The sequence below is a fragment of the Vanessa tameamea genome, chromosome 26 (assembly GCF_037043105.1).
Source record: "Vanessa tameamea isolate UH-Manoa-2023 chromosome 26, ilVanTame1 primary haplotype, whole genome shotgun sequence".
Classification (NCBI taxonomy): Eukaryota; Metazoa; Arthropoda; class Insecta; order Lepidoptera; family Nymphalidae; genus Vanessa; species Vanessa tameamea.
Window position 1 is genome coordinate 1174436 of NC_087334.1, and position 17949 is coordinate 1192384.

General features: G+C 32.6%; 1 protein-coding gene across 2 annotated transcripts; it reads right to left on the reverse strand.

Annotated features, from left to right (window-relative positions):
* Positions 1-5036: 5036 nt before the first annotated feature.
* On the reverse strand, positions 5037-11226 carry LOC113398407 (phospholipid scramblase 2-like). Of its 2 annotated transcripts, none has more exons than XM_064219156.1 (6): positions 11102-11226; positions 8784-8950; positions 8321-8462; positions 7232-7343; positions 6189-6324; positions 5037-5140 (listed from the first exon to the last, which is right to left on the reverse strand). In XM_064219156.1, exons 1-6 carry the CDS (start codon positions 11195-11197, stop codon positions 5044-5046), a joined length of 750 nt encoding a protein of 249 aa, XP_064075226.1. In that variant the 5' UTR covers positions 11198-11226; the 3' UTR covers positions 5037-5043. The 2 variants fall into 2 exon arrangements, with proteins under 2 accessions (XP_064075226.1, XP_064075225.1); XM_064219155.1 differs by having other exon boundaries at positions 8321-8477.
* Positions 11227-17949: the final 6723 nt, after the last annotated feature.

Here is a 17949-nt window from a genome sequence, read left to right on the forward strand (position 1 = left end):
TTTAAATATTAATAATCACTTAAAATATTATATTATTAGTAACATATAATATATATAATATTTAGATGCTAAGAATACTAGATAAGTTCAGGTACATACTCGAAATATCAAAATATTCTTTATTCAAGCAGTGTAGTAGTAAATTAAATGTAAGATTACCGGTTCGGAAAGTAGATTCTACTGAGAAGAACCGGCAAGAAACTCAGTAATTATTCTTTTCCACCATTTTAATTACAGAATATGTCAGTTGAGTACAATTATTTTTTTATATATCCGCCCTAGAAATCAGTAAATCCACGGTTTTTATCTTAAATGTTTTTTTTGACATGAGCTTTAATTTTTTTAATTTTAGATACGTTAGTTACAATACAGCCTGTATTGTATGTATAATGTTATGTACCTTTTACATGCAATAAAGTGGTTGTTGTGTCTGTTAGGAGAAGGTTAGGGTTTTTCAGAAGTATAGGATTATAAAGAGACGTATACATTTAAAGATTTACATCCGAAATCCAAATCGCAACGCAGCGTTTTTTCGAGAAAAACTACACAAGCTTCCGTTTAGATACAGCCTAATTTTTTTTACACACAATTAAATAATTAAAATTATTAACGAACACCCACACTAATATAATCAAAGTTATTATTTTAATGTTGGCAATAAAGGCACTGCAATTAAAGTTTATTTTGGTTGGAAGAGGGGAGGCCTGGAGTTTTGTTTTAATTTTTTTTAGTTAAAAAATTATAAGTTAGTAATATACATACATATCAGAAAAATTAAATATACAATATTTTTTTTATTTTTACATGGAGGCAGACTGGAAAATAGTGATATGGTTAGTTATCATCCCTGAAAATAGATGTAGATAGATGTCACAACTACAATACCTGTGTTGTAAAAAATATTAAACACGTAATAATTACATCGTCAGCGTAACCGACACTGACTCACTCACTTTTTAAGCCGGAATACAAAAACAATAAGTAATTTTGTCGCTGTTTGGCGGAAGAATATATGATTTTTTTTTATTTAGAATGGATAGGCAAACTCGTATATGGCAAGTCGTCATCGCTCATATTGGCACTAAGAAATATTAAACATTGCTTACATTGTCAATCAAATTACGACGTTACGTCTTCGTGCCTGAAGTCACAATGAAAACCCCACACCCAAACAAATTACAACAATACTATGTACTGATGCTTGCTAAAATAGAATCTGAGATAAGAGGTAGGATACACACGGACTCGCAGCACAGGACTTTGTGCAAACAGAGCCCTGCCACCAAGTACTAGTACCACTACCACGTACCACTACCATATGTTAATAATGAACGAAGCCTCATTTTATATTCTGTATGAAAGTCAACGATTATGTACAATCATATTATATTATAGAGCAGAGATAGCCCAGTCGTTAGAACGCGTGCCTTTTAACCGATGATTGTGGGTTCATACCCAGGCAAGCACCACTGAATTTTCATGTGCTTAATTTGTGTTTATAATTCATCTCGTGCTCGGTGCTGAAGGAAAACATCGTGAGGAAACCTGCATGTGTCTAATTTCAACAAAATTCTGCGACATGTGTATCCACCGACCCGCATTGGAGCAGCGTGGTGGAATATTCTCCAAACCTTCTCCTCCAAGGGAAAGGAAGCCTTAGCCCAGATGTGGGAAATTTACAGGCTGTTAATGTAATGTAATTTAATATTATATTATGGTTTTTGGTGGAATGACTAGCTTGTAAGGTTTTAAATCCCGATTTGAATCCTAGTCAGAACAGTATTAGTTTTTTTTTTTATTTATAGCTATTGTCACTAGATTAACGAGACGCGAAAAATGTAAATTATACACAATAAACAAACGACTAATTAATAAATAATAGGTACTTTAATTATGTAATGAATCACAATAACAAACTAAACCAAGTAAATATTTACAATATAATTAAACGATTTATTTACTGTAATGAGTGACATTCATTTTATCTTGTGATGCGCGTACGCAACTAATGTGTCAGTATTGCGAAACGAACGTAAAATGTAATATTTCGTTACGTATATACGTTTAGAAAAAAAAAAAAAAAATATATATATAAGAGTTAAATTTTACGATAGAAGTTAAATTATATATTTACTACGTCAACGATTTCCTTCGCGGGAATATTGAAAGCAGCGATAGGGTTTTTAACTCTACCTCAGTAACTATAACTGTAAATACCTCACTTGGTGTTAGGGTAGGTACCCAGACGGGATTGAACAAAGCCCTATACCTATAAACCAAGAGGATGAAAAATTAGAAACCTACGTACAGTACGTCACGTAGGCCGAATGTTATTATCTATTTCCCAAGAAAATGGGATATTGTCCATTTTCAAAGAAACATTTACGTACAATAATCAACTACATTTACAAGTATTCGTTGTGATTTATTTAAAAAGTTTATTAGACAACACACAACTTTGTGCTAGCCCGTCTGGGTAGGTACCACCCACTCATCAGATATTCTACCGCCAAAAAACAGTACTCAGTATTGTTGTGTTCCGGTTTGAAGGGTGAGTTAGCCAGTATAGCTACAGGGACATAACATCTTAATTCCCAAGATTGGTGGCGCATTGGAGATGTAATGAATGGCTAATATTTCTTACAGCGCCATTGTCTAAGGGCGGTGGTGACCACTTACCATCAGGTGTCCCATATGCTCGTCCGCCAATCGATGTCATAAAGAAACCTACTAACACTAGCAATTACCTGACTTTAAATTGATAGTGAGAATTTCTTGGACCGGACACCAGGATCTTTAGCGGTATAAGATAACTACTAGACCAAAGAGACAATTTAATACAGTCAAATTAAAAAAAAGGTTAGTAACAGCCAGTAACTGTTCCACTAAGGGCTGAGCTGGGCTCCTTTGCATTTGTGGAAAAAAATTGAAATTAATTTCCACGCTGTTCCAAGCGGGTTGGTAGAAACATAGTAACAGAATTTCATTGACATTAGACACATGCAGGTTTCCCAAGGCTGTTTTCTTCACCGCCGAGCACGAGATGATTTTTGAACAAAAATTAAACATATGAAAATTCAGTGGTATTTCTTGGTTGTAACCTTACGTTACCATCTCTACTGACCAATAACCATTCAAATCATCAAAGTTATACTAGTTAATTTTTTTATGTATAGATAAGCGGCTCAGAGGATCGGAATTGTGATTCGACTTGGAAATGTTACCAGCATTCTTGCCACCATTCCATGCGGTCATAAATTGTACAGTATATATTTCTTTGCGTATAATTAGGACCTTGATGTTAATAATTTCTATTTAAAAAATTGTTTCATATTAACTGACATGTGGTCTATTTTGAATATCGAAAATAAAAAAAAGTAATTGTAAATTAGTAAAGAGTGCAATAAAAAAAAATTGAATTTTAATGTTCTTTTTTTTAACAGACCAATTTGTATACAAATAATATTTTTTAAATTGAAGTGATAGAAGTAGAAATTAAACAGCTTAGTGTACGAGTAAATTATTATTAAATATGAAAAATATATTATGCATATACAATTGAATTCAATAATATTTAATGTATCATTTGTTTAATGAGTCAAGTTTGCGTAAGTAGGCTATTATAACCACCATATGACCATGTTGTATTATAAGATTAAGTATGAGTTATTGGGACTACTGTCATTGGGATAAGCTTATATAAAATAATTGTTTAAATTTAAAATTTAATTTCATTATAGATATTAATAAAAAAATAATATTTAAAGTTAAAACTGGAATGACGTTATTTTTTAAAATTGGAATGACGTTGATCGAAATCTTTACAGACGAACAATAAGCAATCAATCAAGTATTAATTCAACGATATTGACGTTTCTATTTTATAAAAAAAACTTACAAAAATTACACTTTTTATAAAAATTCGTTACGAGATCAAATGTAAAAAAAAACTCTAAATCATTTTCTAAATCGCTATTGTTTAGTTTTAAACCCTTGCTTTTCCGAAAGCGTGACAGACGCGCGCCGCGTATTTATTTCGTAAAATAGAAATAGCAAAAAAAACTTAATTCACTAAATACATCCATTGACCTACATAAGCTAAATCCCCGATTTCCAAAATTGTGTAAAAAACACCCTTTTATTACAAGTTTTTTCCTCACTGGAATATGTGTAATTGAATTCAATCCTTTGGAAAAGGGTTCTATAAAGTACCCAATATTGAGTTTTTTTTTTAATTTCTCGTATCTGTCATTGTGAGCGCCAAAAATTATACGTTCTGTCAAAATTTCGCGCCATTTACGTCGGACATCTGCCGCAGAGAAAAAAGTTTTTAAACACAATGCAAATAGGGGAGGTGCAGGACATTAATTTTTAAGGGGAAAGTGTCGTTTTTGTGTAAAAGCGAAAAATGCATTTAAAGTATAACGAACTGAGAGGTCCCCTCATTTCAATATTAATGTCCGATTCTGATGTTTTTAGACGATTCTAAACTGAATCGGGAAGAGTGTAAGATCGAGTTCCGATATATTGCGAATTTCATTTCGTATTTTAGTATCGAATTTGATTTTTATTATTTCTGTTTATGGACATTTCTCGTAACGATCGTTACAAATGAAATTACAATTGACAAACTTTTGTAGGTTATTTTAATTTTTATTGCACATTAATATGTTCATTTGTAATAGCTTATAAATTGTCATTTGAATAAATAGATATGGATAGACGTTACATTGACCATTGTATTCACTTACATGGACCACTACCAAAAGAATAAATAATTATCCACAATAATAACAGTTCAGTACTTTTGCCTCCTATTTTTATCAACCTTTTTTTTTGTTTAAATGCTATTTACAGATTTTTTTTTTGTAAAGATGCAAATTTTTTATGTTCTATAATCATTATCTGTGGTTGAACTTCAAATAACAACTTCGGATTTTTTTTCGAAATACATAATACTTTAAAAAATATATAGATTTTTAATTGCTGGGTTTAAATAAAAATTGCCCATTAAAAAAAACTCAATATAATTAGGTCAATGCATTATACATCATAGTACATATAATCCAATAACAAAGTCGCCGCGAGGAGAAGAGCTTTATCTTCAACGGAGAGATCTCTGTCAAAGGCCACACCAAATCTGTAAAAAGACGTACATAGACGAAAAATTCTTGACCCTTATTGTGAAGAAAAAACACCCGTTGACATTCTTTCGCCGGTTTTCGTCAGGCCGGTGGTAGTTTTTAATATGACAATTAATCAGTAATTATAATGCTTCTATATGAAATAAATAAATATGAATTCTTTGTAATGCTTGTACAGACGCAAGAATCAGGACGAAGAAATCAGGAAGATCTTATATTTCAATTGTTTAAATCCAAAATCGGATGACATCACAAATTGCATTTTTGTACGACAACTCATCTGTTATTAGTTTTGTAATGCGAGTGAATTATAATTTACTAATGATGCCATTTAAGGTTCGTGTTATACAATATTCATCAATTAGGCATATTATTGTTTATCATAACATAAACATAACAAAACATAATCAGCCTGTAAATTTCCCACTGCTGGGCTAAGGCCTCCTCTCCCGTTGAGGAAAAGGTATGGAGCATATTCCACCACGCTGCTCCAATGCGGGTTGGTGGAATACACATGTGGCAGAATTTCGTTGAAATTAGACACATGCAGGTTTCCTCACGATGTTTTCCTTCACCGCCGAGCACGAGATGAATTATAAACACCAATTAAGCACATGAAAATTCAGTGGTGCCTGCCTGGGTTTGAACCCGAAATCATCGGTTAAGATGCACGCGTTCTAACCACTGGGCCATCTCGGCTCTTGTTTATCATATAGATAATAAAATGTCGGGCAGTTATTACTCGTTGATTTTAATCATCATATATAATTTATTAGTTTAAGATTTAAACGAATCTTTTAAAATTTTTAAAAAGTGCTCGCAAAAACCAATAAAAATATATTTTGATTTGATTTGCTATAAATTAATTTGTGTATATAATTGGTAAAGTATAACAACTGAGTTCTTCTAGATATTATCTATATTCCGAATATCATACGTAATAATATCTCATGAAAAATTAACTTGCTTAAATTAAAAAACATTTTACTATATTTTTGATACACATTAAATAATATGTATTGATTAAAAATAAAAATAAATCACCTGTCAGTAACAGGTGCCAAGAACATGGCATGTAGTATCCCCTGCCAGCGCTTAATAGTGCTACCAACAGATGTACCATCAGTATTGTAAATGTGAAATTGGATGTCTCGGAAACAGCTGATGGTTACGCGAGGTCCTAGAGGATGATGACGGGAGGATAAGCTATCAATTAAAACATCTTAAAACAAGTACAAAAGATTCTGATATCATTTATTACATAATATGGTCCTTGAATATAAGTTTTTATGCTTAACACGACAATAGTCTAAATTGAAACTACGAAGCCTACCTTATTTTATGATATAGGTGGTGGACGGGCAAATGGGCCGCCACCACCACATAGTGCCATCGGTGACCACATACCTCCAGGCGGCCCATATGCACATCCACATACAGATGCGATGAAAAAATTAGCTTAGCTTGTGAGTTTCCTTATTGTTTTCAGGATATGATTAACGTAAATTATAATATCATGAATTTACTTTCCTTTAATCATACGAGCTCGTGAAAGTCTACGAGGATAAAGTATCGTTAAACTGGCCGTGTCTAAATTAGAAACGTCATAGACTATCAAGAGGATGAAAAATCAGAAACCTACGTACAGTGTGTCACGTAGGCCGAATGTTACTATCTATTTCCCAAGAAAATGGGATATTGTCCATTTTCAAAGAACCATTTACGTACAATAATCAACTACATTTTCAAGTATTCGTAGTTATTTATTTAAAAAGTTTATTAGACAACACACAACTTGGTGGTGGTGTGCTAGCCCGTGTGGGTAGGTACCATCCACTCATCAGATATCTACCGCTAAATAGCAGTACCCGGTGTTGTTGTGTTCCGGTTTGAAGGGTTAGTTAGCCAGTGTATCTACAGGCACAAGGGACATAACATCTTAGTTCCCTAGGTTGGTGGCACACTGCCGATGTATGGAATGGTTAATATTTCTTATTGCCATTGTTTATGGGGCGGTGGTGACCACATACCGTCAGGTGGCCTATTAGCTCGTCCGCCTACCTATACTATAAAAAAAGAGACTTTACCGGATATCCAAAATATACGAGCGCCATTCTCCCGGCTCACGACATATTCTGGTCGCACAGCTGTCCAGACTTGCTCGATACTCCCTATCTTCGTTCCTGGTGGAGAAAAAACCTGGAGAACATGAACGACCATTCTCTATTATTAAGTAATCTTGAACAGCAAACATTTTAACAGATTTAAAAAAGCAGGTTCTCAATACTGTTATATTTTTTATGTTTGTTACCTCAGAACTCTGTCACTTTGAACCGATTTGAAAAATTCGTTTTTGTTTAGGAGGGAATACTTGGTCATATTGGAAGAATAGTTTAGTCCCATTTAAGTTCGAAGAAAAAGTACAGAATGAATCAAAAATACGTGATTGATGTTTTTATAGGCTCAATTTTTTAAATATTTTTCGGGAGACTTATGTGTCCACTCCACCTATGGTAAGTGGTGGTCCAAATGCGAAAACGGTCAGCACGGTCAGAAAGAAAGAATTACACTAGCCGCCCGAGCCATGCCGGCCCGCAAGATGCCTCTTCACGCCTCGTTTCAAGGAACCCAGGTTATAAGAGGTGGGGAACACGTGTGCCGGTAAAGAATTCCATTTTTTTAAATGAAAGAGAGTTGATATGGTCTTGTAGCTAAAGCACTTAAATCTTAACTGAAAATTTCGGCTTAATTTGTTTTCATAATTCAATTCGTGTTCAACGCTGAAGGAATACGTCGGAAGAAAAGTATTTTACCTTCACAGGTGGCTCGACTATTTTAACTATAATCCTCTTTTAGTAGTGGGTAGTAAAATACTTCCATGCAAACGATTTGCATGCCTTGCACTTGTTTTATAAATGACAAAACAGTTTAATATTAAAAAGCAAAGTAAAGTAACAGCCTATAATAGTCCTACTACTGGGCTGAGGGCTCTTCTGTTTGAGGAAATGGCTTGAAAAGTTTGGTCCACGGTATCCAATAAGGATTGGTCACACTTGTGGCAGATTTTTATTCAACACATACTGTGTTCCCGGTTTCACGATGTTTATAGTACATATTCTCATAAACAACCGCAATTACAAGGTGTTTTTAATATCATAAAACATTTAGTTGTGCACCTGGATTCGTTGCAACTGGCACGGCAGTATCCTTGACGTGCAGGCGTAAGGACGATTGATTCGCATCACTTCCGTTCCAGTACAGTCTCTCACGTGTAACTGTAATGGTCTCAATCCATAGCAGAAGTAACCAACCCACCAGCTGGAAATAATAAGTCTAGGATGGCATCCACCACATATATTGCCGACAACATATTCAAGTTCAATTAATGCATAATATCTTAATTCTCAACGACGAAATCTAAAACTATAGTCTATGTAAGCATGAAATATTCGGCTATTACGAATTTAGGCGATTACAAAAAATAGCATACATAAATATTTCAAGTAGTCTTACAATCATTTTGACCAAAAAAATATAGTAAAACATCTCGCATTCGAATAAAATCTTATAACTGACGTCTTTGTATCAGAGAAAATCAAAACAATTAAAAATATAATCTACTAAAAACTTTATTCCAACCTATTTTGTTCTTCGATGGTATACACCAAGTTCTGATCCGATGTTCTCACGAAGAATCTGTTTTTCTTCCCTCGCAGAAACAATACACTCCTGACTCGAAGACGCTTTGTGATGAACAGCCGGTCGACTGTTGATAAATCTTGTAAAATGTGAGGTTCTGATGTGACCTGAGTTTGACAAAGACTATTACTAGGGTGTTTGGGCTCTCTGTAATACGGCTGATAATGTCTTATCACAGGCAAAAACTTAGAATCCGTGGAGGGCAGCTCATAATAGTATATTCTATACAGTGCTACCTTTTTAATTTTTTTTGCGGACCACCATAGTGGCTTTAACGTTTTCAAACCGCGGTCTGAGACAGTTTCTACAGGAAAATTCACACAGGAAACAAGAAATGGTTCTCGTTGGAACACAAATTAAGAGAATATTCTCAAACTGTTCATTTACCAGTAATTCATTACATGATTAATGTATATTATTTTCCTCGATCAATATGAAAATATATGTATGTATATTAAATTCTGTTTACCGTGACATGTAATTTGAAGGAATTGTGACAAATCTATTCAATACCGGTTTCTTTGCGAAAGTCATATTATTTAATCTATTTTAAATTAAATTATTGTAAATATAAGTTAGGCTTTATATTCACGCGACTTCAAAATTTCTGTTACTAATCATTAGAATGAACTTGCAGAATAGGATTAGGCTGTATTTTATCCCGTTAAGACATAATGGTTGAAAAACCACAACAATTCTACAACATAAGCCGACGGAGAAACTGTCGAGCGAATGAGCGAATGAGATACGATTGCTGCCGATATATTTATGAAGTATAGGTACTTTCTATCTTTCTATAGAAACGTCGTAGAACTTAAAAAGATCTGTAAAAACGGCGAATATATATATGTAACGATTAATTAACTTTAAAATATAAGTAATTTATTTTCAATAAACGAGTTATTTTATTATTGTCTATCTTGTCTGTGTTGAAGTTATTTTTAAATTCTGTATTGGAATGAATGCTTTTATTTTATTTCAGCGCAATAATTTACCATTATTATATCTATTATCATATGATAATAGATATAATTTTCCTTAACAGAAGGGGCGATTGTCACACGTCTTTATTAAAGAAACATTATTTTTATATTATAAAAAAAAAACTTGTACGTCACGCGTTAAATTTGTAAATAATTGGTATTTATTCTAAAGAATTGGGAACAAGAGTACCCAATTTACAGAGTTTCTTGATGTTTATCGTGGTTGAATCTATATTTCGAACTAAAACCTATTTCAACCACAAGATTCAGACAAATAAAACAAAGAGAGTCGAGACAAATAAATAACTTGGACATGAAATTTACATGAAATACTTAGTCGAGATACCTTGTAGCGAAATAAATTTAAAAAAAAAGCGTACGATCGCCTGTCAGAGGGGCTTGGGCTTACTTTTGATTTGGCGCGAAGTTTGGGTGTTTCCGACATAACAGAAACGAAGTCATAGACAGTTTGTCGTTTTAGTTGGTTTTTGTTAATTAATTATTATTAAAATAAAGTCAGATAGATAGTTATGAGTCTATTATTTTTAGAAAGTCGTATTTATAAAGGCGTTTTGAATATCAGCGAAATTGTCATCGGTACTTTAGAAGTAAAATTAAAGGTCATATACTTACGTTGTTAAATAGCATATTGTTGGACGTACCCGTAGTGCAATAAGTGTTAACAATTCGCACTTTGCCTTCGAACCTTTACTACCTTTTTTAATTTTTCGAAAGAATAAGTATGTGAATTAATTTATGATTTTATATTATATTAATTCTATATTATAATAACTGTATATCACAAAGATGCGTTTTTTGAAAGACACGTCTACCTAGAAACCTACTTTTTTTTTCAAGGTACAATCAACTAACTAGGCATACTACAGCAGTCATATTCGCAAATCCAAGGTATAATATGTAAATCTAAGGTTTGATTGTTATCTTTACTCCTTATTAGATTTTATTTGGAAATACTTAGTAGTTTTAATTTAATATAATCTGACGCTATGACGTAACCAAAGAGATTTTAAGAATCTTCTGAGTAACTCTGCGAATGCGTCAATATAGGCAAGGTTTTATTTATTTATTATTCATAAATAATAATAATAAATAAATAAAAAATAACCTATATTGGCGCAATCATTTTTTTGTTGCGGTGTCGTTATTACGTAAGTACCAACTTTTATAATAAAGTATATTTTTAATTCGATTTGATTCTAGTTTTGTTGGAGTAATAATCAAATTATTTTGTATTAAACGTATTAACTGACTAACCTCCAATACAGGTTGCTCTACTTTCACTAAGGGATCCTTGACATAAGCGTAGGGCTCCGAAGGCGCCGCTGGGATCGGTGCGGCTTGCATCATCATTTTAACAATTAGATTTAAAAAAAAACATTTTTCCAAAAGTATTGACAGTTTGCAATTTAGACATTATTTATGTCAAATTTATTAAATAATTTATATTCTGTTATTTATTAAATGAGGTACAATTCGATGTTAATTTTAATTTTGTTTTTAGTAGAAATCTGTATCATTACATAGTATTAAACAAAGTCGCTTACCGCTGTCTGTCTCTATGTATGCTTAGATCTTTTAAATTACACAACGGATTTTGATGCGGTCTTTTTAATAGATAGATTGATTCAAGGGGAAGGTTTATATACAGATATAATACATGTACAATATAGTAGAGAAACACTGTTAATTTTAGAGGTTTTAAAGTGATGTCGTAAATAAACACATTTTTTTGCGCTTACATTGCAAACGCTGGCTGAACCCTACGAGATAGATCAAAATAATGTTTTACAGTATTGTACATCTTAAAAAGGTCTTCAAAAAGTTCGCGATTGTATGTATCTATCTCTTAGGGATAACCCAGAATAACCATTTTTTATCCTTTACTTCTTACGAGAGATAATGGCTTATTTTCGAAGCGATTTTAAACAATACACTATTAATCTTTGTCCAATTAAGTACCTTAAATACATTATGAATTTAATATAGATCAATATGGTCCTTCACAGCATGTAATTTAAATAAATATTTTCGAAGATGTCACAGATTTAAAACGCAGGGACATAGCGGTTTGTATTGTCTAATGACTGAAAAACTGTGAACATTCTGTAGTATCAGCATTGCAATATGCACCCGTGTAAAGCCGGGGCGGGTCGCTAGTTAAGTATAAAACGAAGTTGCTTCCCGCCGTATGCTTATGTCTTTTAAGCTACGCAACGGATTTTAATGCGGTATTAATTAATAAACAGAGTGATTCAAGAGGAAGGTGTGTATGTATAATACATGCGTATTGTAGTAGCGAATTCCGACTTTCCAAGTAATTCAACTTTCCTAGCCGGAAAGGAACAAGGATGTTCTTTTTCATGTTTGTTCTTCAATCTAAAAGTTATATATTCTTAGCTTATCTTTGAGTATAATAAGACCCTTATTGTATCCGTGTGTAGCCGGGTAGTTAGTAATCCTGGGTTCCTGTGTGCATATCCCAGATCGGGCCAGTATATTTTACTAAATCTATGACTAAATTATGGAAGATATGAACATAGGAACATCTAAAGAAATGTAGAAGCTAGTTGATGGATGTTATTCTTTATATTAAAACATATATATATATATTTTAAATGTAAAAATTTTACAAACGAACTGAAAGACCAAATTTTAAAATAATCAAATAAAATATACAAACGCTTATTGTAGTTTATCTAAGATTCAAAATATAATATTTAAAATAGGAAAAATTAAATTATTCTTATATAATAAAAATAAAAAATAACATTTGCCGTGTTATAGTTTACAAGTTACTCCGCCGAGCAGCGGTTTCGCAACAATCGATACCCCATTTGACCATGCAAAAATCCTTATTAATTCGAAATGTCGCTTGCATAAAAACGGGTCGTTAATTCTATGCGATACGACACACTCCTGCTTAGAATAATGACCGAATCTTTTCCAAATGCATTTTTCCCCTAAAAATGAAGTTAGCGACGATTATTTTTATTCAATCGGCCTTGCATACAATGGAGCGTTTCAAATTTCGATAAAATTTGCGTTTTTGCATAAAATGTTAGCGCGGGGCGGCGCGTGCGCACGCATTTAAATATACTGTGGCCACGGTGATTGTTACATATCGGGATACAACTTTTAATCTTTTTTATGATTTCGTATTACTTTGGTGATTATTGTAAGTATTATTATGTGTTATATTTTATATATTTCCTATTCAAGCTTATTATAATTTGAATTAATCAGTAAACATTCAATTCAATTTAATATATCTTTCTTTCACACGACAAAAAAATTCATTGTACGAAAAAAGATATCAAAATCTTCTCGTATAAAGTTAATATATGCATATATGTATACACACAAAAACATATATATGTTTATAAGTAAATTAATAGTATTATATTTTTAATAAAGTAAAATATTATTTAAATAAAAAAAAAACTAGTAATAAATTAAATACGCAAACAATAATATTAATATTTTTTTCTATATTACAGTTAAAAAAAAAAAACTTTCTATAAATGTATATAAGATGGTCTATCATGTAAATTATCTGAATCTGTTCTATATGAAACATCAAAAGAACTGCGACAAAAAACGTCCCGACCGTGTAATGGCCACCCTACACACATTGTGCCTCGACTTCATTGTAACAAAGATTGATAAAAGCGATATAGGTTGCGTTTTTTTTCCTCAAATTTAAATGAAGTCCCCCTCGGTGCAGTGACGCCATTTGCATGGTGTCGTTTACGTAAAATCTGTGTTTTATAATAAATGAGAGCTGGCTGTGCTAGCGTCTCTGTAAAAATAAAAATAATTGCTCTTGCAAAATGAAGCGGAACTTGGGTAATATCTAAAAAAAAACACATATATTTTAAATTAATACTTTTTTGGGAGCAATGCGAGTTAAATTTGCTTCCATCGTTTCTATGTAACGTTCGATTAAAACTTACTCTACGGAAACTATTACTTATTTCTCCGAACAATACTTATGAAGAATAACTGTTAAACCTCACAATTATTTAGCATTATCTTTCACTAGCTGCTTCACGCGGTTCCACCTTTGTTCAACGTAACTTTTCCGCTTCCGAGGAGCCAGGTGTTACATAGTAAATCATGAATAATATTGATTAATTAAAGTATAAATGATCTGTTTATAATTAAATATTTGATGATAGTTTGCACCTTGTATCAAGGATTACATATGGAATAGAAAGACCAATTTTAATATCTTTTGTAATAATTTAATGTGTTGATTATGATAATGACTTCCTAGCTCAGGGCCGGATCTACCATATGGCTTTTTGGGCTTCAGCCCAGGGCCCCGTGGATAAAAATATTATAAAAATTATTTAAGTCCACAGAGTCATACTTAAAGAAACAAATATATTATAAAAACGCGCGTCATAAGTACTCGGTTGTTGATTTTAAGTTGTAAACGTTTACATATAAAACTTATTAGTAAATAATATGTTCTTATATGATACTTAAAAAAAAACCACGGCTAAGTTATCGTCAGTTCTTCTCGGACCTCGTTAGATTGCATTCCAACCCAAAACTATACTTTTGATTAAACTCAGAATTACGTCTCATTTGTTTTAAAGATCTTTGAATATTTAAACTTGTTTTTTAAACTACAGATCTGTTCACTCATTAAGGCGCGCCCACGTTTAATTACCGGCGTACATCAGTGCGAGTGACGCGAGTGAGTTTGCTAATCTAGAAGTCGCGCGATTTCGCTCGCATTTTAAGAATTCATATCACCAGGCGTTAGGCCTTAAAAAGTATGCTGTCTTACCTTTTTACAAAATTTCATCAAAATTCGATTCACTTTGAAATTCGACACAATTTGGCCGTGAAAGAGCAACAGACAGACAGAGTTACTTTCGCATTTACAATATTAGTATAGATGAAGGGACGTTTGTTTTGCAATACCTTTTTTATGATATAGGTTGGCGGGCGCACAGGCCACCTGATGGTAAGTGGTCACCACCGCTCGTAGACTATGGCGCTGTAAGAAATATTAACCATTCCTTACATCGCCAATGCGCCACCGACCTTCGGAACTAAGATTTTATGCTTGTACCTGTAGTTACACTGTCTAACTCACCCTTAAAACCGGAACACATCGAAGCCCTGCCACCAATTGCAATACCTAACTGAATAAGTTTCTTTCAGTATTTTTTTTCTAATACAGCATCCATCAAGCTTAAACCCGAATATGCAGTGCGTTTAGATCTTAGTATATAATATTACTATACAAATAGTTTCCCCCACTTTTAATTCGTTCTCTCAATATGATGATGGAGGATTTCACATTCCTGTTCTAGGCACATTTAAAACATGGTTAATATACACAATGAAAGACCAATGATATTCTTGTAAATTCTGTAATTCACTTTTGTACTTCAACAATATTTTCTCATAATCTCATATTATAATATTAAATAACATTCATACACAATATGAAGCACTTCGCTCGACATTTCAAATTTAAACTCTAAGACATAACAATAAAGGCGAATATCAAATGACATTAAACACGACAAATACTGAATTTTTCTACTTCATCTAAACATGTAAAAAAAATGATACGTTTAAACATTTCGCAAGTTGTGAGATGTGTATGTAAACATTATAAAAATTAATGTAAATTATATATAAATTCGAGCGAAATACGGACAACGCAACGCACGAGCTAACGACGCAACAATATATTATAATTATAACGAAAACGAATCATTTAATTATATAATTATACGAATTATTGCAACATTTTAATTCATTTAATATTATAACAATCATATATTTTGTTCGACAATTCATTTTTTGTAATAAATATGTATACAGGATGTTCTTGATTATGACATTACATTGTAACACGCAACAAGTCGAGTAAAATTTCAACAACGAAAACATTAAATCTGAGGCCTGTTGCTAAAAGACCAAGGTCAAAAAAATATATCTTAAAACGATGTAAACTTAACATTATTAATTCCAATAATATATAAAACATATCACCCATTCATTGTTTTAACTCTGGTTAATGGTAAGGTTCATTGAAATGGGTCCTTTTAGTACCAGGCCATAGATTTAAACCATTATCATCATTATTATTAAAATATTATCATAACCAGCGTACATATATCTTTTAAACAAGATCTGCCGCTAGCAAAACGCCAGCGTCCAACAATGTTTTCTTTAAACATAAATTGTATAAGAAATTTTAAGATTACTAGAAAGTTAAACTTCCCATGCAAATTGATATTAATAATTTATTGGACCATAAAGTTCAAGAAATTTATTTTAAACGACAACGAAGTGGCGCCATCTATACGCGATTGAAGTCAATCAGATTTTAATCAATTTTCAATAACTGCTTGATTTGAAGCTAATCATATGAAAAGGGGGTATTTTTTGTTTATATCGACAAAACCTAACGATTTCGTGTGACGAGTGACGTTTGTAACCAGTGTGATCATCAACAGGAACATTTTATTTACACTTAGTATAACAGGATTGTATATATCTAAGAAGGCACATCGGTATATAACAAACTATTTACAAACATATGTATATATATAAATATCATCTAAAAATATATTTTTTATCACATTTATTTTATATAAGTTCGATATTGTGGTCCTTTTATTTGCCTTGAATATAAGCGACTCTCGTTTGAGTCAAAGCGATTGTGACTTAACCCTAGTCTCAATTATAATGTTTAAGCTGCGCAGTTTTATTTAAAACTTATACACATATTAAATATCAATTTTTATTTAAATATATTTAAAAAAAATGCTTCAATATAAAGCACCATGTATAATAAATATGATTACGTATTTTAAGTATTAATTTAAAATTGTGCTAATTCATTTGAACTTAAAATGTATAAATACTTAAAATAACAAAACTAAGTTGTTTTTTTTAATTAAGAAAATCAAATTTCCTCACAAAAAAATAATTCCTAGTCGGAGCAAAGAAAATATTTAACTTCGATGTTCAATATTCACACTATAAATATTTTATATTTCTAATACTACAGAAAACGTAAGATGGACCGTATCTATTATTAGGAAAAACCAAATTGAAGACCAACACAACAATACGGCGCCACAAACTCACCTGGAGCGGTGACCAGAAGTAGAACTGACGACGCCATCTTGAACTGTGTGTTTTTGCTGTCATCATTGTAATTCATTTTCGTGTCAATAGATGGCGTTAGTAGTATTTGAACCTGCGTTTTGTTTTTAGAGGAATCTTGTAGACCGATTCATACCATGAACGTGCTATGAACGTATCAAGTGTGGAAACAAGCGTGGACTACTGTGCCCCTTAGAACGCATCAAGGTCGTTTAAATGATTATATTTTCCGCGTATCATTGGCATGTCATTGTGAACAGTTTTTTTATCGTATAGGTATGTGGGCACAGGGGCCACCTGATGGTAAGTGGTCACCACTGCCCGGAGACATTAGCGCTGTAATCAATATTAAACATTCCTTGAAACTTGAGAGACAAGATGTTATGTCTACCGTCTTACCGTCTTTACATTGGGCACGTGCCCAGGGCCTCCAACCTGAGAGGGCCCCGAAGAACCAACAATTTACCAAATTAAACCAAAAAATATCTAGCAAAAGGGCCCCAAATTCATGGGTGCCCAAGGGCCCCAGCATAGCTTGAGATGTCCCCTGTGCCTGTAGTTACAAGGGGTCTTTAAGCCGGAACACAACAATACTATAGATATAGCCAGACGAGCTCGCACAATGCCTCACGACTCACTCACTTCTTGATACGAAGAATATTTATTTACTTATGCGTTCCCAGCACGGTTATTGCACTAGACGTTGCAGAGGGCACTCTTGAGAACAGAGACATATTAAAGAGCATTTCTTATAAACTTTAAAGAGGCGATGAGTTAAACTATGCTGTGTTGTTCTTTCGAATGACAAACCAATAATGCTAGAAAGAGATAAATAGTTGTCTAACTCAACACTGGCTAAGCAATGTATATAAATAAGGTAACACTTTAATATATGATATTATTTGTTCAAACAATTTTGACACTATTTACAGACAGACATTCATTCAAACCGGTCCAAA